Source organism: Euprymna scolopes, chromosome 36 (genome assembly GCF_053919585.1).
Source record: "Euprymna scolopes isolate OS-2025 chromosome 36, ASM5391958v1, whole genome shotgun sequence".
Taxonomy (NCBI): Eukaryota; Metazoa; Mollusca; class Cephalopoda; order Sepiida; family Sepiolidae; genus Euprymna; species Euprymna scolopes.
The window spans coordinates 60,760,665-60,785,960 of NC_136517.1; the positions used below are offsets into that span (position 1 = coordinate 60,760,665).

The 25,296-nt window shown below is 33.7% G+C and overlaps 1 protein-coding gene across 4 annotated transcripts in view; it reads left to right on the forward strand.

The window, feature by feature from the left end:
• The window catches only part of LOC145260529 (ras-like GTP-binding protein RHO), a 218,445-nt gene that overhangs the window by 81,452 nt on the left and 111,697 nt on the right, over positions 1-25,296 (forward strand). The window contains exon 1 of one of the 4 annotated variants that reach the window (XM_080118726.1): positions 24,363-24,539. The exons of 2 other annotated variants lie outside the window; for them this stretch is intronic. In XM_080118726.1, coding sequence (XP_079974852.1) covers positions 24,503-24,539 — 37 coding nt within the window. In that variant the 5' untranslated portion in view covers positions 24,363-24,502. Of the gene's footprint in view, positions 1-24,362; positions 24,540-25,296 lie in introns of those variants that run through there. One more of the 4 variants, XM_080118728.1, reaches the window with a different exon arrangement.

Sequence of the window (25,296 nt, forward strand, 5' to 3'; positions counted from 1 at the left end):
CAGTGCGACTAGACAGGCAACTGCCTCAAGGCAGGATCGAAACCCGATCGCCCAAATGACAGTCAAGGCTTCTCACCATATATATATAATATATAATATATATATATTTCGACTTCCGGTCGTTGAATACTCTGACTATTTATTTAAATGCCATTGATTTGGCATTTATAGGCACTTAATTTCCCTACATTCTTCTACATGCTTGAGTTAATTGCCAATGGCTTTGAAGTCGAATGCTGGCCTATGAAATCAAAGATGGTTTGTGATTGGGTTAAAATCTCCTGACCATCAGTAATTATCACTTCCTACACTGATGTAGGATAGTACTTTTATTTTGTTTCATTGCTTGTTTTTTCAGGCTTTTTACATGTAATTATCTCAGAAAAATAGAATCTCATTTTTTTTTGTAGGATAATTAGCAGAGCTTCAATAAAGTCACTTGTTGTCTGAACTATTCCCTATTTCTGTTTTTTTCTATCTAGTTTCACTTGTTAGTGTAGAGGTCTCCGTTAATTCACTGTTTTAATACTTCTATGTAATACAGCTTCCTCTTCCAGTAGCTTCTTTCCAAGAACTGCAAGTTTGTGGAACTCTTTTCCTGCTGACTCTTTTCCTCCTACCTATAGCTTTGGTCTTCGTTCAGGTTAGTGTCACATATATAGTAGCTTCACAACCTTGCCCGGAGTGATTTCCATAAAAATAGTAAAATAAATAAAAATCTCGATTGTACTTTAAAGAAATCAGCATATTTTTTAGGAAGTATACGTCATTGTTGTTTTTTTTTTTTTAATAAATAAATTTTGATGGGGGAGAGTCCATTTATTATTTTTTTGTATTGTTGACTTGTATAGTAATAGCTATTTAATGGAATAATCTGTTGGTATCACATCTTCCAACTAACTGGACTCTAATTTTTGGCCTGAGCAGAATTATAACGGTAGCGTCCATTTTTTTATGCTTTCAAAAGATTGGTTTGTATTTGTTATTTTGTGAAATGGTGATAGGCTTGTCTATTCATTATTATACTAAATGTCAGTTAATCAACATTTGTTTTCGCAAGACTTTTTTTTCTGTTCACTGTAACACAAAATAGGAGTTATTTGTACAATTTCAAGTTTTTTTTTTCCTGAACGTATGGTTTATTAGTGAAGTGTTTCAAGAAAAAAAATCACATCAAAACTCTACTTTTCTTTTTTTTTTTTTTTTAAATTTCTTTAGTGAAATATCTTGAATATCTATTACAAAAAAGAGACTTTTAATAAATACCTGGCAACCAATTTATCTCGGGTTTAACATTGCCACCGATGGAGATTTAGGTGATCCTCCCGGATACTAATCTCTTTTCACTTTATGGTATTTATTCATATCCAACCTGACTAAATCGTTTGTTCAGTAATATCTGTGCAAAAAAAAAAAAAAAAAAAAAAAAAAAAAACCTATCAGAAATTTCAAACCTTACAAAATAAGTGTTAAAATATTTGTCGACTATTTTAAACCGGGAGTTTTGATTATGCTGAGGCCTTGTGCTCTAAGATATGGTCTTGTGCAGTTCTGGGAAGTCCACCCTCCCTGACTTTACCTTCTCTTTTCAGAAGAGGCTAGTTTATTGCAAGTTGCCTGAGGCGCCTCTACTAGGAATGTCGGTAGGTCTGCTCATGCAACTTTGTTCAGCTGGAGTACTTTTCCACTAGGGTGCTGACTCTTCAAAACCCACTTTCCTGATGGTGTCTAATCTCACTGTGATAACTACATGCTAAAATATACTTGAGTTATGCTTGAAAATCTGTTTTGATTATGGTAATCTGAATAAGTCGCCCATCTGTTTCTTAGCTATATATTTATCATGTACCTTTTCACAATCTATTGTTCCACTGCTTATCATTGATATCTATGTAGATTGTCTATGACAGTACCTTGAAGAGCATTGATGACATATCTTTATTGAAGCACGTGTCAAAACGTCTTCAAAATCGAGCATTTCATCATCAATGCTCAAACGCTAATTTCTCCAATTAAAATTTTCTATTGCTTTCCTTGATAAGTTCACAGGTTTGACTTTCATTCCAGACCTTAAATGGAAGAATTCCATTAAATTCCGTTTGGGTTGCTGAAAAATGAATCTTGGTACTAGTGCAGAGAGTGATCCGTGCTGAAATAACATTATTTAAAAAGCCATTCTTAACATGGGGAGGGTGTTTTGTACCTATTCTGTACTTTAACCTTACAATTGAATAAAAAACAACTTTAATTAAACGTGAAAATACTATTTAAAATAGCGTGGATCACTCTGCATTAGCACCTGAATCTTATTACTCTAGGTTATTTTCTAAAAGTCGTCCAACACATGCCAGCATGTAAAATAGATGTTAAATTTATGAATTAACCTGAAATAAGTTTCATACAGTCTGAACTCTTGAAATCTGAAACTAAGTTCTTGAGTATTTAGTTAAAATAAATTTTTTTTTTTTTTTTAACCAGATATAGTCTATTTAGCGGATCTTTCCTTTTCTTTGACTTTCTACAAAAGCGTTCTCCCCCTCTAGTGGTACTTTCCGTTTTTAAAGAAGCAAAAACTTCACTTATTGATCTAATTAGTTTTATATTACACGAGTCAAGAGCAGGTTCAAAGCCGGTAGAAATGGTTTCAGCAGCAGCACCCTGGAGGCCTGCCTCCCTTCTAGTTTTGAACCTTAGTTATGTTGGGCTATTGCACTCTTTCACTTTTTAGAGGGCTGTTGAATTGTAAACTAGATTTAATTGTTAAAGAAATTTTTAAATACAAACAAAGCATATTTCCATTGGAACTAGATCAGTTTATCAATAACTATTGCTAACAATGCAATAGCAGGATTTGTAGTCAGGATTTCATCCTCTAAATTCAAGAATGATCCAATATGTAATGGATCTTAAAGGCAGAGTTCTGCTGATTCAGATGATTAAATATGGACAGTATAGGAAGATGCATGTAGACTTTGATATGGCCAGATTCCAAGAATTAAGAGTTCTTGGATTAGTACTTGTAGAACCTTTTCAGTAAAAGTATCAGGTTCCGTGCAGAAGGAAAGGAAAATATGGAAGGAAGTGATTAAGATGACAAAGACCTGGCTAGAAATCTTTTTTAAGTCCATGCCTAAAAACTGAACGCCTACCAGCATGTAAAGCTGACATTACATCAATGATTTGCCATGTTCTGCCTATGTATAATGGGATAAGCTATATATACGTATGGACGGTCATTGACTATGGAGAGACTATATCTTGCATGTCGCATAATGCCGGAACTGGAGATCAATTGAGGACATCTTTTTCACATGCCTCCACACACCCTTATTGACAGGCAAAACGATTTTCCTTCATTTAATGAAATTGCAAAAAGTTTAAATTTTACTAAAACCACATTGGGTTCAAAATAAATGCAGTTGGGGTTTTCCACCAAATTCCATTATCCACAAGCCTATAATCCAGCTTAGATATTTCTTACAATAAAATATTCTTTTCCGTTGCCATAAACCTGAATCCAGATACTGCTTATACTCTCTCACAAGACAGCAAACAGAATGATAAAGGTGACCAGCCTTGAAGTGACTTAAACTTCAAGCTAATCTAACAAAGGCTACAAGTCTTGAAATAGCGACTTCAAAGAACTGGAATTTCAACAAATTATAGTTGTCATAATAGGGACTGAACCTTCAACAAAACTGACTGACAAAGTGGCAAGTTAGTTGTCGAACTGAAGACTACGAAAAATTCATTTTTTTTAAAAACTTTTTCCAGCACAAAATGTTAACGATTGATCAGCAAAACTAATCATTTGCATAACTGGATACGGCTCACTGTGATCCGGATGTTTAAGATGGTCACCGTTTCCTTTCTACACGGTGCGACAACGAGCAATTCATTATTTGTATCAGTTCTTCTACAACCTTAAATCTGTTCAAAATCCAACAAAACCAATATGAAATGCCTTTCTATTCAAAAGGCTGGTTCAAATATTTCTAAAACACTTGCAGAGATCTAAAACTATAATCTTCTGTCACTGACGGAGGGATGCTATAAAATACAAACAATTTTATATACAATTATTGAAGGCAATAAACTTAGGTATAACATCTGGCGTTATCTAGAAATTTTTGCTTTTAATAAAATTCTTGTATATAATAAAAGTTGAGCTCAGTTACTCAATCATTTAGTTATTAAACCAAATTGTTATACAAATAATTTTAATGTTATTTTAATCTCCATTAAATTTGTAATAAAAGCTTTTAAAACTTTCAGTGCTTTAATTAAATGAGAATTTGCTACGAATTAAAAACAATTTAAATGATTTTTTATTCGACGGGTTCGATTTTTTTTTAACTAATAAAGAATTAAAATGGCTGACTTGTTTACGAATAAACCGAAATGTAGTGTTAATTTTAAGTTATTATCTTATAATACAGGATTTGTAAATCATTTTTTAGTATTTTATTCTATTGCGTTTTTGGATTGCAACTTAAGTCGTGTAGAGGCGAAAAATACGAAGTGATCAGAATTTTAAGACCTTCATACGAACAAATTAAAACGAAGTTCAGAAATATTAACTCTTCCAAATACCATTTTAACTATTCAAACGGATAAGTTGGTTTTCAAATTGTTATCGTTTCAATAATTAAATCTTAATGTTAAAATACAGTGTACTAATCAGCTAACCCAAGTCGCTTGTCACATTAACAAAAGAATTCATACGGCCGGAATCTATTCATTACGTAACATTTTGATTGTGTCGCCGTACACCCGCACGGAACCGCGGTTGTAATGCGTCACCTTGACACACACACTCGTGGGGCTACATTTTTATCTCTTCGCGTATGGGGTTTGTATTGCTGTACACAGATTCGAAAAAGTTGTCCAAAAAACAAATATATAACAAATGTTATCAAAGGCAAGATAAGTTACGTTTCTACCAAACTGGATATAATTTTTCGTGTTTTTTATTCAATGTAACATGTTTATTCATCTCGAAAAGCATACAGTGTTTACCGATGTATTGGAAAATTCAAAATGGCACCCGACACTCTCTTCAACACGGTAAGTTTAGGAAAAGATGTTATAAATAATAAACTAGACAAAATACTGTTAGAAATTCGCTCATTATATGTTACCGTGACATAAGTTGACATATTCGGTGTTTTTAAAATAGTATTTTATCTAGTTTATTATAACACCTTTTCCCAAACTTACCATGTTAGTGTCGAGCGCCATTTTGAATTTTCTAATACATCGGTAAACACTGCATGTTTTTCGAGCTGAATAAACACGTTACATTGAATAAAAACAAATGTATCCAGTTTGGTAGAAAAGTAACTTATCTTGCCTTTGATAACATTTATTTATGTTTTTTGACAACTTTTTCGAATCTGTATACAGTAATACAAACCCCGTGTATGAATACAGTAAACAGGTTAGAACGTTTGAGAAAGCTTGTATATAACGAGCCCACCAAACTTAAACGGTTTAGATAATGTTTTTTTTTTTTCTCAAGTCACTACATCGACGCCTGTGATGTCGCTCACTTTAACTTCGTCCAAAGGATGTTAAACCGTGCCAAGTCCAGAAAGCATTTCCACAAGTAACCATCACTGCTGCTTGTGGTTATCACATGCTAGACTTCGTCTATCAGACGTAAAACGGCATCGACAAGAATACCGGAGACCAAATAGTTCTCTCAAAACATCGCCGCATGTAATGCTACTGGAATCTAACTCCGAAGGACGGTTAAGGACTACCAACTTCAAATAGCGGTTCTGCAAGTCACAGCAATGACTCCCTGATCTACAGTCTTCCGCAGATTGAATAACCGGTTCTAAATTATCACCATGTGTACTCAACTGCTAGTATCCAAATCAGCACAGATTAAAGTGCCGGAGAAAAACTACAAATGAATGGAATCTATTTCTCATTAAGGAAGCGAAGACCAGTAACAATTACTGAATATTCTATGATTACAAACTATTTCGTAAAGTTTTCGTGAAATTACCTAACTTCATACATTCATCAGTCACTTAAAAACTGCCATGCATTCACAATTAAGTAATATTCTTTTCCCACTTTAAGGATGTTCCCAAATCTTTGCCTTATAAAAGATACCCATCTCACCGTATTATTAACACTCCAATCTTAATTTCTTCCACGTGGGAAGACAGCACATTCAAGAAGAAATTTTACTTGCATCTCTAGTACAAAAAAATAAAAATTGTTATTTTAAACATTAGTAATTGTTAGTGTCGTACCTGTTTGCTGACTTTTTTTTTTTTTGCTTGTTAGAGAACGGTATTTCGAGCCACGCTTTCGACTTCATGAATTTAGAGACCGGTCGATCCATCTTTCCTCTACAAAAGGTTATTAACTCTAATTAGTTAACGATTTAAGCCATATTTGCTTATGAAGAATTTATTGAACCGGAATTGATTTCTTTTAAACTACTTATCCGGAAGTAGTGACTACTTAGCGTCATACCATTTTAACAACAAAAATAAATAAAGATTTTAGGAGACAATAATATACCTACCCTTGTCAACTATAGTCTGCGCTTTAGCAAAAGTATCTAATTTGTCGATAGCAGTGTAAAACTTAATTGGAATAAACGAAATTAAAGGTTAGGAATTCTTTCAATGCCTGATAATCTAACGTTTTAGGTTACTAGATCCATAGTCTTTATATTTTGTGTTCTCCAAACATGGGTTAAATTGTGTGTGTGTGTATATATATATATATATATATATATATATATATATATATATATATATATAATGGACTGTTCCATTTAATTATTTCCTTTTCTGTATTTTCGATTGTTAATGAATGACACGCGAGAATAAACAATGACATAGTGAGGAGTTAAACGACACAAGTAATAGATAGGTCACTTAGTCATAATTTGTAAATCGTTATAGCAATTGTGTTAGTTTTTCTTCCAAACCTAACTCGGCCTCAACACTGAATATTTCTGCATGTATTTTTGATTAAGAAATTTATGAAACACCCTTAGGGAAACAACATTAAGTCTAATTTGGAATTATAATTCTGATCTCTTATCCATATTTTTTCTTAAGATGGATTATATAAATGCACAAACTTTGTCAGTAAAGGAAGAGATTTGGGACCTCTACACACTTGCAAACTAGGCCTGGTTCTTGAGCACAGTTGTATATCATTTTTGCATAGCAGTATCTGTCTTATCACTGATAAAACATCCCAATTGAATCCAGAATAGTCCAGTCATAAACAAATTTTAGCAAATGGAGTTTAATCAAATTCTTTACCATATAACGCATGTAAAATGTAAAATTATTTCTAAATTTTATTTGAAAGCTGTCTTGTTTTCGTTTAGTACTTAAATCCTGTATTGTATCCCCACCACCAGTTGCAATAAAGAGATAAAATGCCAGGAATTCGTTCAACCCTTTTAAATAATCTAACACTGCAGGTTAATAGAACTGTAATCTTGTGATAGATTTGAGATTTAAATTTTTTTTTTCTATTATCTCCATGGTTTAAAGACCATTTCCTTCCCAAGTATTAGTATTAAAGTATCCTCGCCTTCCCCCCCCCCCCCCGCCAATCAACACTGGCTCTTGTCACAGAGCCAATTCTATAAACTTTAAATAAAAGCCGATACCGAAAGCAAAATGGCTGCCAGTTATATTAATGTCAGACTTGGCAAAGGTTTTACTGTTTCTTCATATATTTACTTCACTTTACGCAATTTTGAGGTGTACAGGTTATGTGCATTGGAAATTCTATGAAAAGAAATGAGAAGGGAGATAGGTAGACTGATATTGTCTGGCCTTAATATAACCCTTAATTTCTCCACTTAATGATGTGTTCTATTTGATATAGTTTAATAATATTACATTTTCGGAGGGGGAGGGGATTCTAGTATTCAGTTCTACGCTGAGGATTTTTTTTTCTCTACTTGCCAACCTTAAAATAAACAAATGATCATAGATGTCTCCTGGCAAAGACCAAAACCCCAGAGAGAAATCATATTATTGAAAAATAGTTATAAAGCTCCTTTAAGAAATTAAAATTCAGCCCTCTTTTCCTAAATCTAGAAAAAAGTGGCCAACTTTAGCATGAATACATTTCAACTTGCGGCTGTTAAATACCCTCTGACTCTTTACTATGAATGCCCGTCAACATGGCATTTATAGGTATTTTCTTTAGCATCTTACCGGTAATTAAGAATTAATCTACTAAATTGAGAGTGGCTTTGTGTCTGGGTTCGAATCTCATAACCAGCATTATCACTTTCTATACTGATAATTGCATGAGCATGAAACGCTAGTATCTGTAGGTATAAAAACTAATCATTTGAAAGAAAAAGTGTGTGCACCAGCCCAGTCATTGAGTTATGACTAATTCCAAAATTAGTTTTTTTTTTTTTTTTTTTTTTTTTTTTTTTTCTGCTCGCTATATCTCCCTCTTTTCCTCCACCTATGGTTTAAGTAATATAACTTTGTTTAATAATACCCTCTCTAGCCTGGATGCCCGGCATTGCTCGGGTGTTTGGGAGTTGTGTTGAGCGCAAAAAAAAATTGGTAGGTGGCAGGCTCGAAGTCGTACTGCAAAGGAGGAAAAGGGCGTAAAAAAGTGATGTCTTTGCTGTTTCATTCATCGCCAAACTGGAAGTGGTGAAGGTTTAAATTAAGGCTAGTCAATCGAAAAGAGGGGATGACTTTCGAAAATATCGACAAAAAAGTAACCCCCCCCCACCTGTAGGAAAGTGCCTAGTTGAGAGTGAAGGAATTAGTTTTTAATCAATTTTTCGATATTTGTTGTCTGAACGGTCTAGCTTCAAAACGATACTAATCCTGTGAAAATCCGTCGACTGTAAGTTTTAGACATGCATACATTTAAACAGACAGGTGAGATTTATATAATAGATGACCTATTCTAATACTTTTCTGTTTTATAAGAGCAAAGAGGGGAGGTTAAACATGAAATGAAAGGGTGGAACTGATAGAAAGTTAGCAAAGAACTGGTCACTTGGTGAATTATTTACAAATTATAACTAATTAGACCAGGCAAAACTAAGAACACACTAATGTCCACCAGAAAGTAATATCATCCACAGGCAGTTTTGCCATATCACAACTTTTCAGTTTGGTTAGACAAGCAAGTACTTCAAGATGAATGCTTAAACAAGATAACTTGTAAGAGATGAGACATTTGCCAGCCTGCACACGTGAAAACGAGTGTAAAGAGAAAGATACGTTATGCATCACGCATTTGAAGACAGTTATCGGTCATAAAGAAAAAGGTTAAAACTGCTGCAAAAGGCCGTTTTTCCTTCATGTCTCATAACTTTCCTTTCATACACATACTGCATAATTTTCTTTCTCTTTACACTTTTGTTTTCATGCACATGTGCTGACAGTCTCATCTCCTCTTTTAAACGGCTGTCTGGTTTTTCTTTCTCTATTATAGTCACTCTTTCCTTCTCTTTGTTTCTGTTTTCACGCAGATAAACAAAAAACAAAAAATCAAATTTGTGTCTCGCTTGCTCTTTCTCACGCTCTGTGTCTGTACACAAACCTTTGCGGACAATTTCAAGTAAAGAAAATAAAAAGTTTGGTTGAGCTTTAAAAATCAATTTTAAAATTAAAATGTGAAATAAAATGTGTAATCCAATTACATGGTTATATTACTATATATATCTGGGAAAAACAATCCACCACTTTATAAAAAGTAATGTGTATGATATATATTTATATTATAATCTTAATCTGTCTGTTCATTGCATTTTTTCTCAAATCATATGGACCTTTGTTATAATATACAGCAAACTATTATGGTAAAGTTGGGGATTAGCAGAGATTAGTATTTAATGCAAAAATGAGTACTAATTTAACTATATTCAACCATTAATTTTGCACTCATTCCAAGTCAACAGGCTCTAACTTTCCTGTTTTTAGCAGTATGCATGCGTGTCTTTGTTTTTATTTCAACAGTGCGCAATACATAGTAGTGATGAAAAAAAAAAAAAAAAAGTAATGTAAAAGTTATGCATGTTTCTTGCACTAACGAGAAAGTGAAAACCATGCGATATCAAAGTTGATTTGCATATTGGTTTTTAAATTGACATTAACGATAATTCATTATATAAACAATTATTGGGAGGTAACGAGTTTTCCTGGAAAATTCGTTCCGTTACTTTTTTACTCATGTTTAATATTTGTGCAAAATTTCAAAAAAATTCCAAGGCGTACTTATTAAAAGTATGACGAGGGTGAATTTACAGGTCCACCCTCCTTTTGTCGAGAATAAAAAGCAAATTTTCTTTACAATAACATTCAAAAGATTGTGTATCAAATGTTTATATAAAGGAGAAAAATTTTATTGGGTTCAAAACTTGACTGCCGACTTAAATTCATTTAAAGTATTTAGAATTGAGATATCAAGTTAGACAACTCCGGCTTCAATCTTTCCATAATGACGTTATTTGTAGTTTTTCTTTCTGCTTTATATATTTACTAGCAGGGGTACCTGGCGTTGCCCGGGTATTTGTAGGTGTGTGTGTTTTGGGGGAAGGGGTAAATCAAAATAAAAAGGAAACTTAACGATAGCGATTTAAAGAAGAAAAAAAAATAAAACTGGGGGGTTGGTGGCATGTGGGCTCGAACCTGGAGCCTTGAGGCCTATAGACTGAGCCTGAACACCTGCACTACAGCGACAATGTTAATGTAAGAGCGATTAAAGTGAGTCAAGTCAAGGATATTTGATTGACAGGTGGACGCTTAATGAGGTCATCGCGGCAGTGTTACGATGACCGGGCAGTTTTTTGGCATTTGTTTACTTTGTTTCACTATGGAACCGTTTTATCATTTACTGCAGGGCAGTTTGGGCTTCCCCAAGATGATGGGAGGGGGGAGAAACCAGCTCCCCATTGAAAGGGATTGTCCAAATTGAATAGCAATTGTCTGATATAAGGAAAAAAAAGCGCATTGATCAAAGCTGATTGTCTTTTGGACGTTCCTGCCGATTGCGCTGGGAATGATGCAACGATCTTCGTATTAGTTTCGCTTTTATTACACGAAAAAGGCGAATCTACACGTGCCGATCGAAAAATGTTGAATATTCGACTTTTGAAAGTCGGGCAAATTATATACACACACGACCCCCATTCGTAACTCTTAGATATTATGATTTTGATGTGATATAAAGTTTTAAAAATGAGCGACGTCCTCAAAGCCGCCGGAAAAAATACTTTTGTGAACATACACAAAAAGCGAACATACATACACACATTTTCGCTTATATATATATATGTTTGTTTTTCTTGTAAACTTCTGTGATTCAGACCATATTTTATATGAATAGTACGGTATAATCCTATGGCACACCGGTTCCTGTTAGATCACTAAAGTTAAACCTCCTTGAGCCTGGTCGGTACTAAAATGGGTGACCATTTGGAAATTCCAGATGTTGTATATGTGCTCCATTTATCTCTGCAATGTTTCCCGTCATCCTGGATTTCTCCTTTTCACTGAAATCAAGCAGGGCCAACTCAGATGTGGTAGGAGATTATGCAACCCTTGCTTCACAATTACACGTAGAGGCACTCTTACAAGGAATGTCCATTGTCTTTCAAGACAGAACGGCGACCATTCTTATAAATATTAGTTCGAATATTGAAGCATAAGTTTATATTTCCTGTTATTTTTTACCAGTTGTACATTCGTTAAAATACAGGGTGACCTAAAAAACGGGCCCGTTTCTTAGTGTCCGAATGAAATGAAACTTTGGTCATAACTAGCTTATTATATTCAAAACATCACATCAAAACACTAGGGTCTTTGGCCTTTTTTTCTACGTTCTAAAGCATATGTTCTAGATGGCCTCCATTTAGCTTTTGCTTTTTTGAGTCCTCCTGTATAAACTTGAATACATCCCTACAATCATGAACATCACTTTTCTCTTTATTGAATGATTTCCTTCCAGCTCTTAAGCACTATATCAGTTTTATAATATTAAATCAGATTATTAGTTCACAAATTGTGATGCTACTGTTGCTAAACCTGTCCAAAGATACAAACATCAGCAGGTAAGGCATCTGTATTTTGTTCATCGATCGGTTATTTTGAGAAAAGAACTATCAATAGCAAACGTTACATGGTTTTAGTTAAATTGCCAAAAAAAATCTTTCGTCAAGACAATGCATAATGTCACAAGTCTATTAACATCATTAAAACCCAATGAATTGCACTTCTGCACCCACTCGATTCTCCAGATCTGGCTCCCCGTGCTGAGTATTTACAAATCTCAAAAGAATTTCCCAAATAAAGATTTGCATATATTCTAGTCAGATAATTGGTTCTATAAAAAGGCATTGGATCACCTTGTATCTATATATCTATAAAAGTGAAATTGTGTGTGTGTGTATACACATTACCTAACCAAATTACTTTGTCAATTTTCAGTCTACAGACTCCAGATTTGACACAAGGGCTAGTGAGATGTGGGAAAATTTTTTTAATCGGTTTTTGGACAGAAATTTGGCTTTCAAGGGGTCAAAGTTTAAGAATTTGACCTTTGAAAACTCTACCAAACTCCTCCGCCAATTTTGGGTCTAAACACTTGAAATTTTAGATGTAAGTTCCTTGAACATGTATCAAACTTTTTAACTTGATTTGAGCCCACCAAAATGTTAAGGGATCAAAATTGAGGTCAAAGTCCAAAAAAAACTTGACCTCTCAGCCAATTTTTGGTCTAAATATTTGAAATTTTACACAGTGTATTCAGACATAGGACAAGCTTTTTAATAGATCTTTGACCGAAAATTTTGCTACCAAGGGGTCAAAATTCAAAATTTGATCTTTATGGTCTCTAGCAAACTATTCAGCAAATTTTGGGTCTAAACATTTGAAATTTTACATAAAGGGTAATCAGACATGCAGCAAGCTGTTTAATTAGTTTTTGGGAAAAAATTTGGCTTTCAAAGTTGAAAGAGTTGACCTTTGCAGACTCTACCAAACTCTTCCGCCAATTTTGGGTCGAAACACTTTAAATTTTAGATGTAGGTCATCTGGACACGAGTCAAACTTTTTAATATATATGCATATAAAGTTATGAACAGTACATAGGGCTGGGTAAAGCTGGGCTGTACTGCTAGTTAATAAAGTTGAATTTTGCTTTAAATCTTTTAGGCCCGGGACTTATTGAGCGATTTGTTAGGATCTATATGTTAATATTGTAATTTTAATGTACATATGTACCGTGCTTTCCATATTGTAAATTATTCGATTGATAGGTGATGATATATGATATTAAATTAGTTTATAGATACTAATAATTTAATGTTCGTAGTATGCTATTACATATCCTCCTTTTTAATAAATAGGATCTCTCGATCATTGAAGACGTGATGTAAAAAGAAATTTGCTTTCGGGCTGTACGTGAAACTAAAATATACCTTCTTGGTATTCCGACTAAGATCCAAAAGTAGTATCTGTTCTGTCTTAAGATGGTATATTGTGGAGTTTCTGTTTGTGCCCAAGTGTCCATATAATGGAAATGTCACAGACTCCCATAAGGATATTAGAGATAAACCATAATAACCAGATATATTCTGACACTACATTATCCAGATTACTTAGATAAATCGTTCTACAGTTTTAACAAAAGAGCTACAATATCGTGAGGTCTCTATTCATGCTGAACGTCCACAGAATGGCCCAGCAGCAATATATATAAAAAAAAAAATCCACTTGAATTTTCACAAGCCCTGCTAGTATTTAATATTTTATCAGCATTCATTTGATACTAGATTGGGTTTGTATTCAGGAGAGTTAATGTACAAAAAATATGGGTTATTATTGCTTCTGCGACTTTTTTTTTTTTTTCATAAATAGCTGCAAGGAATCTGCTGCACCTGTTTATGGTAAGTGAGGAATGTGATACTCTGCGACGAGAACCATTAGTTTCCATGCGTTGTACGGTGTGCTTTACTGATGCTTCATAGATAAGGCAAGAACATTAAGTTTCCGTCTTTCAACCTTGATGTTTGCAAACTGTTAAAAATAAAATCCCTATTTGGACTTTGTGCTTTGTTTGAATTCTGAAATTGGTTTTGTTTTATGGCATATCAACCATTTTTTTTTTTTTTTTTTTTTTTTGTAATTTTGGAAAAAGGTTTTCTTTATATCTTCGAATATTTATTCCTGCTGTTTTGTAGAGAATTTTTGGCTTTGCAGAACATGTTTCGGAAAAGTAAAAAAAAAAAAAAAAAAACCCTGAATATTTTTATTTTAGGTCTGGAAGCTATCTTCACATAGCCTGATCTTGAAATTACATTTGGGATACCAAAGTGTTGAACACTGGGAGAACAAAAGATGACAGTGCAGTAGTAGTTCTGATGTTTTCCTCATTTTTTGTTTGTTCTCTGCCAGTGAAGAAATCTCAGACAAAAGCTATTGTATCAATCCAGCCTGCATTATTATTTTAATATATTTTTTATATATAGCTATCTGCATGAATTTTGAATGAAAGTTTTTAATTCATGTCGTAGCTTGCTCTCTTTCCATCAGCTATGACCATGTCACAAGTAATTTGTAATTCTAATTGTATTAGTATCGCCTTATTCTATTGGCAAAATCCCATGGCACAATGGAGTCCATCCTTGGCATAGGGTGATACTAAGAATACAATTACAAATTGACTTTTACACGGTCATGGCTGATGTTTTCGGAGCTAACTACCCCCCCCCCCCGTGTTTTGTTTCCAGATTCCGGAGTTCAACAAGATTTGCCTAAAAGTTGAAAGTTAAATCTGAAATAATGAGGATGTCCAAGATGAGAACAGTGGTTAGAATAATCCAAATAGTACTTTTTTTTTTTTTTTAGTCGACCCTTCTCATAAGGCCCTGTCGTTGGGGCATTAGAATACGCCAACTGCCCCCCTGCAGAGGGTAAAAGTCCCTCAATGGGGTCCTGAATATGACCATAAACTATATCCGATGGTGACGCCCCAGCTTGCGGGCTTTGGGGAGTGTGGAGCCACCCTTTAATTGCCATTGCTCCCAGGTCCACTCTGACCCGGAGTGGTAGTACCTGTTAAGGTCCCAACTATGGGTTAAATAGAAACTGACTTGCAAAAAACAAATATATTCTATTAAAAAAACTTTCTTCAAAATCACCGGATTCGGCATTAAATAACCTGAAAAGGGTTGATGTGCCGTAAAACAAAAACAACCAACCAACAACCAATCCTTCTCCTAAATATGTCTGGACATGTTGTTGCTTCAAGGACTATATTCAAAAAGGAGGGAAAGGAGAGGGATAAACGTGTTTCCACTCATGTAACAAGCCATAAAGGAACCAGAAAGTGTGCTCACTCCCAACTTTTATATGGCTGACCATGTTGCGAAATCATCTAGTGGTTAACCTCACTCCACTTCCAGCACTACAAGGTCAACTATTCCTTTTTCAAAACTATACCCAAAATAAATAAAACTTAACATTAAACAAACTCATTTTATCTTTACAGATAAATTTAGGTATATGGATGTGGAATCTTCATTGGTGCCGAATAAAATTCAATGTAAATCTGAAATATTTAAGTTTTCAAATGAAGATTTTGAAAAAAATTTAATACTCCAAAGAAATCGAAATTTGAGCAACACTTGGTATCCTATTTCACAAATCTGAATTTTCATAAAGGGCTTTCACCTCTTGGCTCCTTTGCATAAAACTAAATATAGCCCACATTGCCCAATCCTATGCCTAGCAACTGTATTCCAAAATTCATAATGATTGATTATTAGTTTAGGAGTGAATCATGTGAATACACATGTACACGTACATAGCTTTATATAAAGATATTTTAATTTTCTTTTGTTCTAGCTGGGGATGGGGAATCTTACTGAATGCCATCATCTATCTTATATATCCCAATCAAAAGACCTTGAGACCATAACCGTCCGTTTAAATGCAAGTATTTGTATCTCTTGCACATGGTTCACTGGGTATATTTGCCAGATAGTTCATTAAAAAAATTTTTTTTTTTTTCATGAGTACAATTGCTCTTATAATTACTGAAATGGAAATCTCCCTAAGATTCCAGTTTCTTTTTATATTATAGATAAGACGTTGGTAGTTCGTTTTCTCAGTTCTGTTTAACCCAGCATTATTTAGACTCTAATTCTTTTGCTGTCAGAAATCGGATCTGTCTAAATGGGAAGAACTGTTAAGTTAGTGAAATCATTCTCATATGATATAATTACATACTAGCATGCCGCTCGATGTTGCCTTGGCATAAAATACACTTAAATCTATATAATTATAAAACTCACATGACCTTGTAATGAGTGATGTAATCCACTTTCCAGTTTACGACATCCGGTTGTGCATGCGCGCATAAACAAATGAACACAAATCGCTTCTGCAGATTTTGACCTGCCCACTGAAATATTAACGTTATTTCGTAATTATTATTTAACATGGGAAGAGTGAGGGTGTTTTTCAACTATTCTTTATTACAACTATACTGTCGCTATTTTCTTACAACCAAACAACTTTAACCCGTTGACAAAAATAAGAACAATTGTAGTAAAGCAAGACTACTACTACTACTCTCTATCCATCCCTTTTCCTTCCTTCTTTTTTTTTATTGTTTACATTTGTAGATACAAAATAGTTGTATGAGAACGGTGAATTTGTTGACACATTTACTAATCTGTTTCAGTATTAGTTTTATTTTATTTATTTAGGTTTTATTTTTTTGCTTCAGGTTTTATTATTTTGTTTTAGATTTTAAGTTTCTATAACTTGGTTGAAGGATTCCAATATGGGTTTTTCATTCTTATTTCTCATCGGTAGGTTCATGTGCGTTTTTGCTGCTAAATGACTTTCATCAGCGTTTGATTCGTAGGAAAATGTTTAATTTTCGATTTTTGAGTGATTATTCAGAAAAATAGGTAACTTTACACGAATAGGGAGGATTTTTTTTTATTCACGTTTGAGTGATCTGTCCGTGATTTTTCATTTTAATATACTTTCATAGAAACGTTTCTATTATGTAAAAAACAAAAAAACAAAAACAATTTTCTTTGTCACATGTGTCACGCTCATGCATTAATTCCATAGCTAATATAACATACTGACCCAACGGGTCACGAGTAGTCTAGTATTTTTTAAATTTATGCAGATTTCGTTTTATAGAGCCAATTCTCTATTGATTATATTATGCCCAATATATAGTAATTATTTCAAGTTTCAAAATAACTTGGGTGCCATCAGCTAGAATCTAAACCGAAACATTTACTTTCGTATTTTTTTGCTACCATCTGAGCTAAGGCCACATGTTTATCAATACTTTACAAATTAACCCACTTAAATGTATATTTGCACATTAGTTTGACTTATGCCTGCCAAGTTCCAATTCTTCAATTTTGCTCCCTTAGCTTTTTCTTCCGACTAAAATCGAATTTGTTCCACAGGTCCGAATGGCCCATATATTAAATTTCAAGTCTGTAGGCCAAAAATTAACATTTTGATAGACTGTTTTGCATACACACAGGTGACATATACTAGCAGGCTGCCCGGCTTTGCCTGGTTGTAAAATTTGCTTGAATATCATGTAGTAGTGGTTAAAAAGTGAAAAGAATTACTCATGCGCCACTACCGAGAATTGAAACCAAAACGTTTAGCTTACAATTTACTTTTTCCTTAGACGTCAATGCCTGAGCTATGAAGACATGTTAGCAAGGCTAAAAATTAAAACTGGAACGAATAGCTATTACATTACGCAGGCATAGTCGTAATGCCGTTGTTCGACCTTCATCTGGCAAATTCCACTTTAATTTTTACTTTTGCACCGACTATCCCTGTCTAAAACTCAAATAAAGTTTCGCATGGACTTGAATACCCTATATATTAAGTTTCATGTATACAGACCAAAAACTGACAGGAGTTTGGTAGGCAACATTTTTTAAGCAAAAATATGTATATAGAAAGGTTTGTTTACTATAACCATTTTATGCAAATATTACAAGCATAAATCCTGTAGAATATCTGCATGATAGTCACATGTAATAGTTAACTAAGATGATCATCCCATAAAAAACGAAAAACTAATAGGAAATTAAAATCTTTAAAAGAATATGTAAATTAGATCTTTTGTAGATGAATGCAATTCCATGACCCATATATAACAAAGTTGTATTGTCTTTTTTAAATAAATAGAAAAAAGGCTTGCTTTTCTTTCTTGACCTTATCTGTTTTGATGCTGCACTTAAATTGGTCCTTGGTCAATGTAGGAGAAACCCTTCATACTGAGACAATTATTTTTGAATACTGCCAGAGTGCCCCCCCCCTCTTTTGCCCTTTTAGGGAAGCTGGTCTTTCTTCCCACATTAAAAACGACCTTGTGTCGCATTTGCTTTCGTGCTGAAACAAATATTTACCTAAATAAATAGTTTTTAATATATCAATGCACAAAAAAAAAAAAAAAACACACAGATAGGAGTATAGCTATTTTAACACCAGCTCAATCACCTGAGGTGACTGAATTTTCAAAGCTTCCAAAGATTTCCTATTACAGTAGAACCATAGGATACGGGTCTTTTCATGTTACGATGTGAAATACGTTTTTCCAGCCTCAAGTTACAGTATTTGCCCCGCCTTACGATGTTATTTGATTATATACATGTGTATTATATACTGTACTGCATTTTGTTACTAATTTTTAATGCCGTATCCCGGGGTCATATTGTACTTGACACCTGTCTTTGTATTAATAACTAACCAGCATTACCCATGTGTCTGTATTTTGCAAAAACGACCAAATGTGGTCACCACCCTATAATGTTGAATGGCAATAAAACAGTTTGACATTCACGATTAAAAAAAAAAAAAAAAAAAAATGGTGGCTAAAAATGATTTTATTGCAGAAATCAATTCCATGGGTGGCATTTGTTGGTACACAATTTTTAACCTGATATAGAATCTACTTCAAATTTATCGCTTTGTGACTTCTCAATAGGGCGTATTAAAAAAAAAAAATGTATGCATTGTCAATAATTGACGTTTAATGTCATGTAATCAGTTAGAATTTGAACCGTTGATAAGCGGAAACTTATCAAAAATAAAGTAGTGCAAACGTATGTCTCTTTTAATATTAAGCATAGGAAATATTAGCAAGGAAAGGAGATTTGAGTAGAGTGAAATGAATTGTATCATTTGAAGAGTTATTTGCAAATTACGGTCAATTAGAACCATTAAAATGTACATTGCAAATCTAATACCAGAATTAAAGAAATTTAAACAAACAAACAAAAAAAATATTGTAGTCTCTGGGACTAAACTCTGCTTTAGTATATAATTTGATGCCCATTGTAAAATATGTTCAAATCTATTTGAACATATGCAGATTTCGTATTTATAGATGAATTCTGATTTCTATTGTACCCAATATTTAGTAGTGAATTGAAAAGTAAAAAAAAAATGACTTTAGTGCCATTAGCTAAAGTCGAAACCAGAACATTTAGCACTCCAGCCCTAGTTGTTATCATTTGAGTTATCGTCAGACGGATAAGAAATAGTTAAAAATGAACTGACTTAACGTACATTTGCGCATGCATACAAGGGAACTTTAAGTCAAATTACTCCTACCAAATCCCAATCTTTTGCAATTTTGACCCCCCCCCCCTGAACAGATATATGTAATGTACTAATGATAGAGGGGGCACCCGGTTTTTGCCCGGTCATAAAATATGCTTTTGTCCAGATTTCGTATATATTATCATGATTTCAAAAGTAAAAAAATTACTTGGGTGCCATCAGCTAGTATCGAAACTGAAAGCAAAATTAACATTCAAAGCTGGTGACGTTCCACTGTACCAACGTGAAACGCATATGAACTGATAAAAATAAACCAAGATAAATGTATAAAATTGTATAACGATTTTTTTTCAATTTTGACCCCTTAAAAACTATTTTAACCAGCTAAAGACCCATAAAAGAATACTCCATAAAAAATCCAATCATTTCAGGCCCTTAGCGCCGGCCTGCAACTTTTAGTTTTGGAAGAGATAGTTGAAAATATGGAGACGGACAGATAAACATAGCGCCTTTTATATATTAGATATATGGTCCACAAAATGTGATCATTGTACATACTCTTGGGTCTTGAGTCTGAGGAGATGCATGGAAGAATGGAGACTGATTTAATGCATGCTGTGAGTTATATATAATCTAAAAATAAATAGCTTAATTTATAGTAATGCATTTTTTTCTCATAAAAAATTTATCAGATCAGTTTAACATTTTAACAGTTTGGCATGCTGTACAGTGTTTTTTTTTTTTTACTTACAAATTAACCTATCTCAGACCAGGTCTTTATTCATCCCTCTTCTCTCAAATCTATCATTATCACTTATTTCCAGGTTTTGCTTGGCTTTCCTCTGCCAACTGACTCTGCTGCATCTATGTATTTAATCACTTTCGTCAATATTCTTCTACGTGATCAAACCAACCGTCAGTTTTACACAAACCTACCTGCATTGTCAAGATTTAATCTTCCTCTAGATTATCAGATCCAAACCTATTTTAAACTCGTATTACACTTGCATCCGATTATTCTAGTATCGTTTTTCTACATGCAACTCTTGCAATTCCTTCAAGACAATTGAGAATACTCCTTGGTTTCTACTCATCTGTGATTCTTTATTAGGTTTGCCTAGTTCTAGTATTTCCCGTTTTGTGACCTCTTCCTCTAATATGAAACCACGTGCAATCATGAATCAGTTTTACTAGATTGAGACAATTGATTTTGCTCCAATCCAGAGTGCTCCTTTTTGGAGCTGAATTTTTTCTCCCATCAGACCTTGTATCTAATTCTGTTCTCACCCCGTGAGGAGATAAGTAGAAATTCTGATCCATCTTTACATATTTTTTTCCTCCTAAACCTTCCTACCCCCACGATATCTGTCTGATGTGAATTGAGTCAACTACATTCATCATTTTTAGATGAAGCATACATTTTGTACAATTCTTTTTAAAACTAGAATTTTTGGTCTTTTACCCATGCTGGTACGTGTATACTTGCGCATATTCATTCTGTTTTCTCTATTAGTTTGTGACCTAATAAAAGCTGTTTCTGAACCGAATAGACTTAAATTCTTTGTCAACAACGTTTTCAGTATATTTTTTAGGAAATAAATTTCTGACAAAATGGCAAGCTGTTACCCTTGGTGCTAATAATTGTTTCCTCTCTGACCTGGAAAATATTTCCTGTCAATGTCAGATACGACTTGTCTTATGCCCTACTCTCCCATTCCTTCCCTTTTATAGAACACACTTCACTTGCCACCAGTTAAACTGTGGCTACTTACCAAATTCCATTTTTGCTTTTTTTTTTTTTCTCAAGATGTGTCCTTGGATTCGAGACATTATTCTCTTGGTCTCGAATGCTTGAGTTTGAAATAGCATTTTGCTTTGGTCTTCTCGTCATATTCGGTTTAATATCCATTTAACATGCTGGCATGTGTTTGATAGATTAGTTTGGAAATCAATTTCTAGAAGCTATCTCTGGCCGGGTCTTTATCCCTCTTTAAAGTCCATTCTAATCACTTCCAGGTTTCCTTGGCTTACCAATGCCAATTAATTCTTCTACCGTAAATGTTTTGCATCTAACCAAATAACTCTCCAATCTTTCAATGTGACCAAACTAACAATGTCTTCTGTTCTGCATACATCTCTCTATATTACTCAGATTTCATCTTCCGATGAGGTCATCGTATCGAAGTCCATCTTTAAGATTTGCACATTTATCGTATGATTCTTGTATCATTTTTCGTAATACAACTCCTGTCCTTGATGCTAACTGGCCAGGTTGCACTTCTATACATCGTCACACTGATACTCTTTTCTTGGTCAACAATGGTAACACTATGCTGGTTAGTAATAACAAAAATTCCTTGAAATTACTTTTCACTTCTAACTCTTAACATTGCACTAGAATCTGCTTCTGAGCTGAAATTGTAGCACCAAGGTAATATTTCTGAACCACCTCGTTAGCTTCATCATCCGGATATGCTTTCTTCACGTCAAAGTTCTCTTTCATTTTTGTTTTACGTTTATTGTACACAAGCTTATCTGATCTTTCAACTTACCAGTAATTCTACTGCACATTCTTGTATACTCAATACTTACAAGTCGCACAGAATATTGAGTTGCACCTGACTTCCTTTACTCTTCCTGGAGTCTTTCAACCCTACAATCACTGATCACTCATCTCACGGATTTTGACTTTCTATAGCATTCCTCCAAAGTGATGTATGCAGTGGAAGATTTTCAGTAAAACTGAATTTGTTGGGCATTGATAACGTATCAGTTAGCTGGCTCCCATCACTCTTTTTTATTTTTTTTTGTGTGAAAGTGTATATTTTCTGCCTTTTTTTTTTGATTAGTTAAAATAAAATGTCTTTCAAATCTCATCCAATCAAGAGTTGATATTTTTACTTGCTATTTGCCAAACATTAATTTCAGGGCATAAATAACTTTCTATCTGATAATTTAAAGGCTTCAAAATTACTAATTTCAAAGAGTCGCAATGGTAAAGATTATTTAATTTTAAATAGCTGACTAGATTAAAATGGCTAACTTTAAATAGAAAGTAATTTTGAACTTTTAACTCAAGGTTCTGGCTTTAGTCAGTTTCAAGTTGAACCAAATATTATGTAAATGTATGCATCAAAGGTTTAGGACCTAAGCCAAAAAAGAAACTGTTGCTCACTAGAGCCGGTATCAAAAGTAGAAGAGTATTTTACAAAACTAAAAATGACTAGTTTTTAAGTTTCATTTTCTTCAACTGGAGAAATTCATTTTTAGTTAACGCACACATTTATGGCAAGTAAGCTACAAGTTTTTTTATAATATTAAACTCTACTTGTACAATGGTGAACTAAATATCGATATATCTCGTATGAAAATGTTTATGGTAATTAAGCTACAGAAACGTTAATGTTTCTTTCTCAAAATTATCAAATTAAATGCATAAATATATGTAATATATCACTTTATAAAATTGACTTCTAAACTAATTAACTAATCATTATGGATATTAAAACACAACTGCTAGCAATATTAAGTAATGTGGGATGTATTTAGTTAAATGTAAAGGAAACCATTCCTATTTTCTCAAATCATAATTATTAAATCTCAATTCTCCAAATTTGTTTCTTTGTAGTATTTTAAAGTGTAATGCAGAAGTGCCGTCAATTTTCCCCTTAAGCCTATTCTTTTCCCCAAAGAAGTATTCTTGAGAGTAATAAAACATCTTGTGATATAATAAAAAGGATGTTTCAAATGTTTGAAAAAGAATTAATCATCCAATATGGAGCATCTATTAACGTATTAGGAATTTTGGCGCTTCTACAAAATTGGGACGAGATTTTGTAGTCAATAAAGTTTTCAGGTAAAAAAACAAAAAAAAAACAATGGTTTCTACTGAGGAGTTTTTTTTTTTTTTCTGTCAATTCCAATAAGTTACAATGGTAGCTTCCAAATTATGCAGTCGAAATTACCCGAATATTACTGAATTATTAAACAAAACAACTTTAATCGTATTAGCAGGTGAAAAATTTCCGCCAATTTGTTTAAATCAAAACGGAAAATTACTTCCCTTTTGACTTGTTTTACGATCGTTTTCATCAAATTCTATTTATTTCCTTAAATAAAATTTCTACCTTATCGATTTTCGTAATTTTTGGATATAATCATCTTAAAAATACGAGGAATACGTAGATACCATTGCTTTCATGTGAAATTCAATATTACGATTTCCAAAATACCATCCCAATAGTGTAGAAGCAACGGAACCAGCCTTTTTTTTTTTTTTAAATAAATAAATAAAAGCTAGATTTACTAAGTTCGAATCCACTTCGTCCCACACCCGACCTTGTGCCTTTCCTTCAGGAAAGGAAATACATCTATTATACAATATAATACTGTAGTAAAATATTTGATTTTCAATCTAAGGGTTTCAGGTTCGAGTTTTCATGCTGGTTGATCTTATTTTAATCCGAGAATTTAAAATTTGGTCCTCCCCCCCCCCCCAAAAAAAAGACCGAAACGAAGGGAAGTAGATTTATAAGGGGCAACCTGGGCGGGGAATTGGGCATTAAGATCTGATTAATTGATTTTTTATAAATATATATTTCTTAATGTATATATAATCTCGTCTGCTTGCTACTCTCTTTCTCTCTCTGTACAAGTGAGGCGAAGTGGAGCAGGTGCTCTATTAATAGTGAAGCAAAAGCATTCGTCGTCCCCCCCCTCTCTTCTGTCTCTCTCTCTCTCTCGCTCATTCTCCCCACTTTATAAAAACCAAATCGCTTCGCCTTCTTTTAGCATTCAATTCACTCGCTCCGTTCTCAAACAGATCGCCCACTTGGCCAAGCAAGCACTACCGACGGATTTTCTACGAAGAAGAAAGGAACCTTAAAAACACACAAAAAAATCTAATGTTACGAATTGTCTCTTGTTTACGACCGACCGACGGTAAGCTATGAAGAAAAAATGCTTTTGCTATTTCTAATATCTGCTTAATGTTTCGGAATTTATTTTTAGATGAGGATTGATTATCTGGACTACTATTCTCAACGTTTTTGTCCGATATGAAGGAGGTCGGAGGTTATATCGGCCGAAACATTGGACAGCCAATATGAGTATAGTAGTCTAAATACTTATACCTTTTAATTTCTTATGAATTCAGTAGGAAATAATAAACGCCATAGATTTCTATCGTCGATTTTCGTTCTGGATTTACCTGGAATCTTAACTAGGTACTCATGCACTTATTGATCCGTGCTGAAATAATGTTATTATTTAAAAAGCCATTCTTAACATGGGGAGGGTGTTTTGCACCTATTCTGTACGGTAACCTTACAATTGAATAATAATAATAAAAAATAAATAAAATTTTAAACTTGGAAATACGATAAAAAAAAAACAAAAAAAACAAATAGCGCGGACCCGGACCAGTAAGTGCATGTAGCCGTGGCTCTCGGTGGCCGTGGTAGCACCCTAAAGGGATCGTTACAAGATCTCGTCATTTTTCCTTGAATAAAATTATTTTTTGGGTCTTAAATTTAATTTCGATGTTGATGCACTTACTGATCCGCGCTATTTTTAAAATCTTATTTCCAAGTTTAATTAATTTTTTTTTTCAATTGTAAGGTTAACACCCTCCCCTCCTCTACATGTTAAGAATGGCTTTTTAAATAACATTATTTCAGCACAGATCAATAGGTGCATG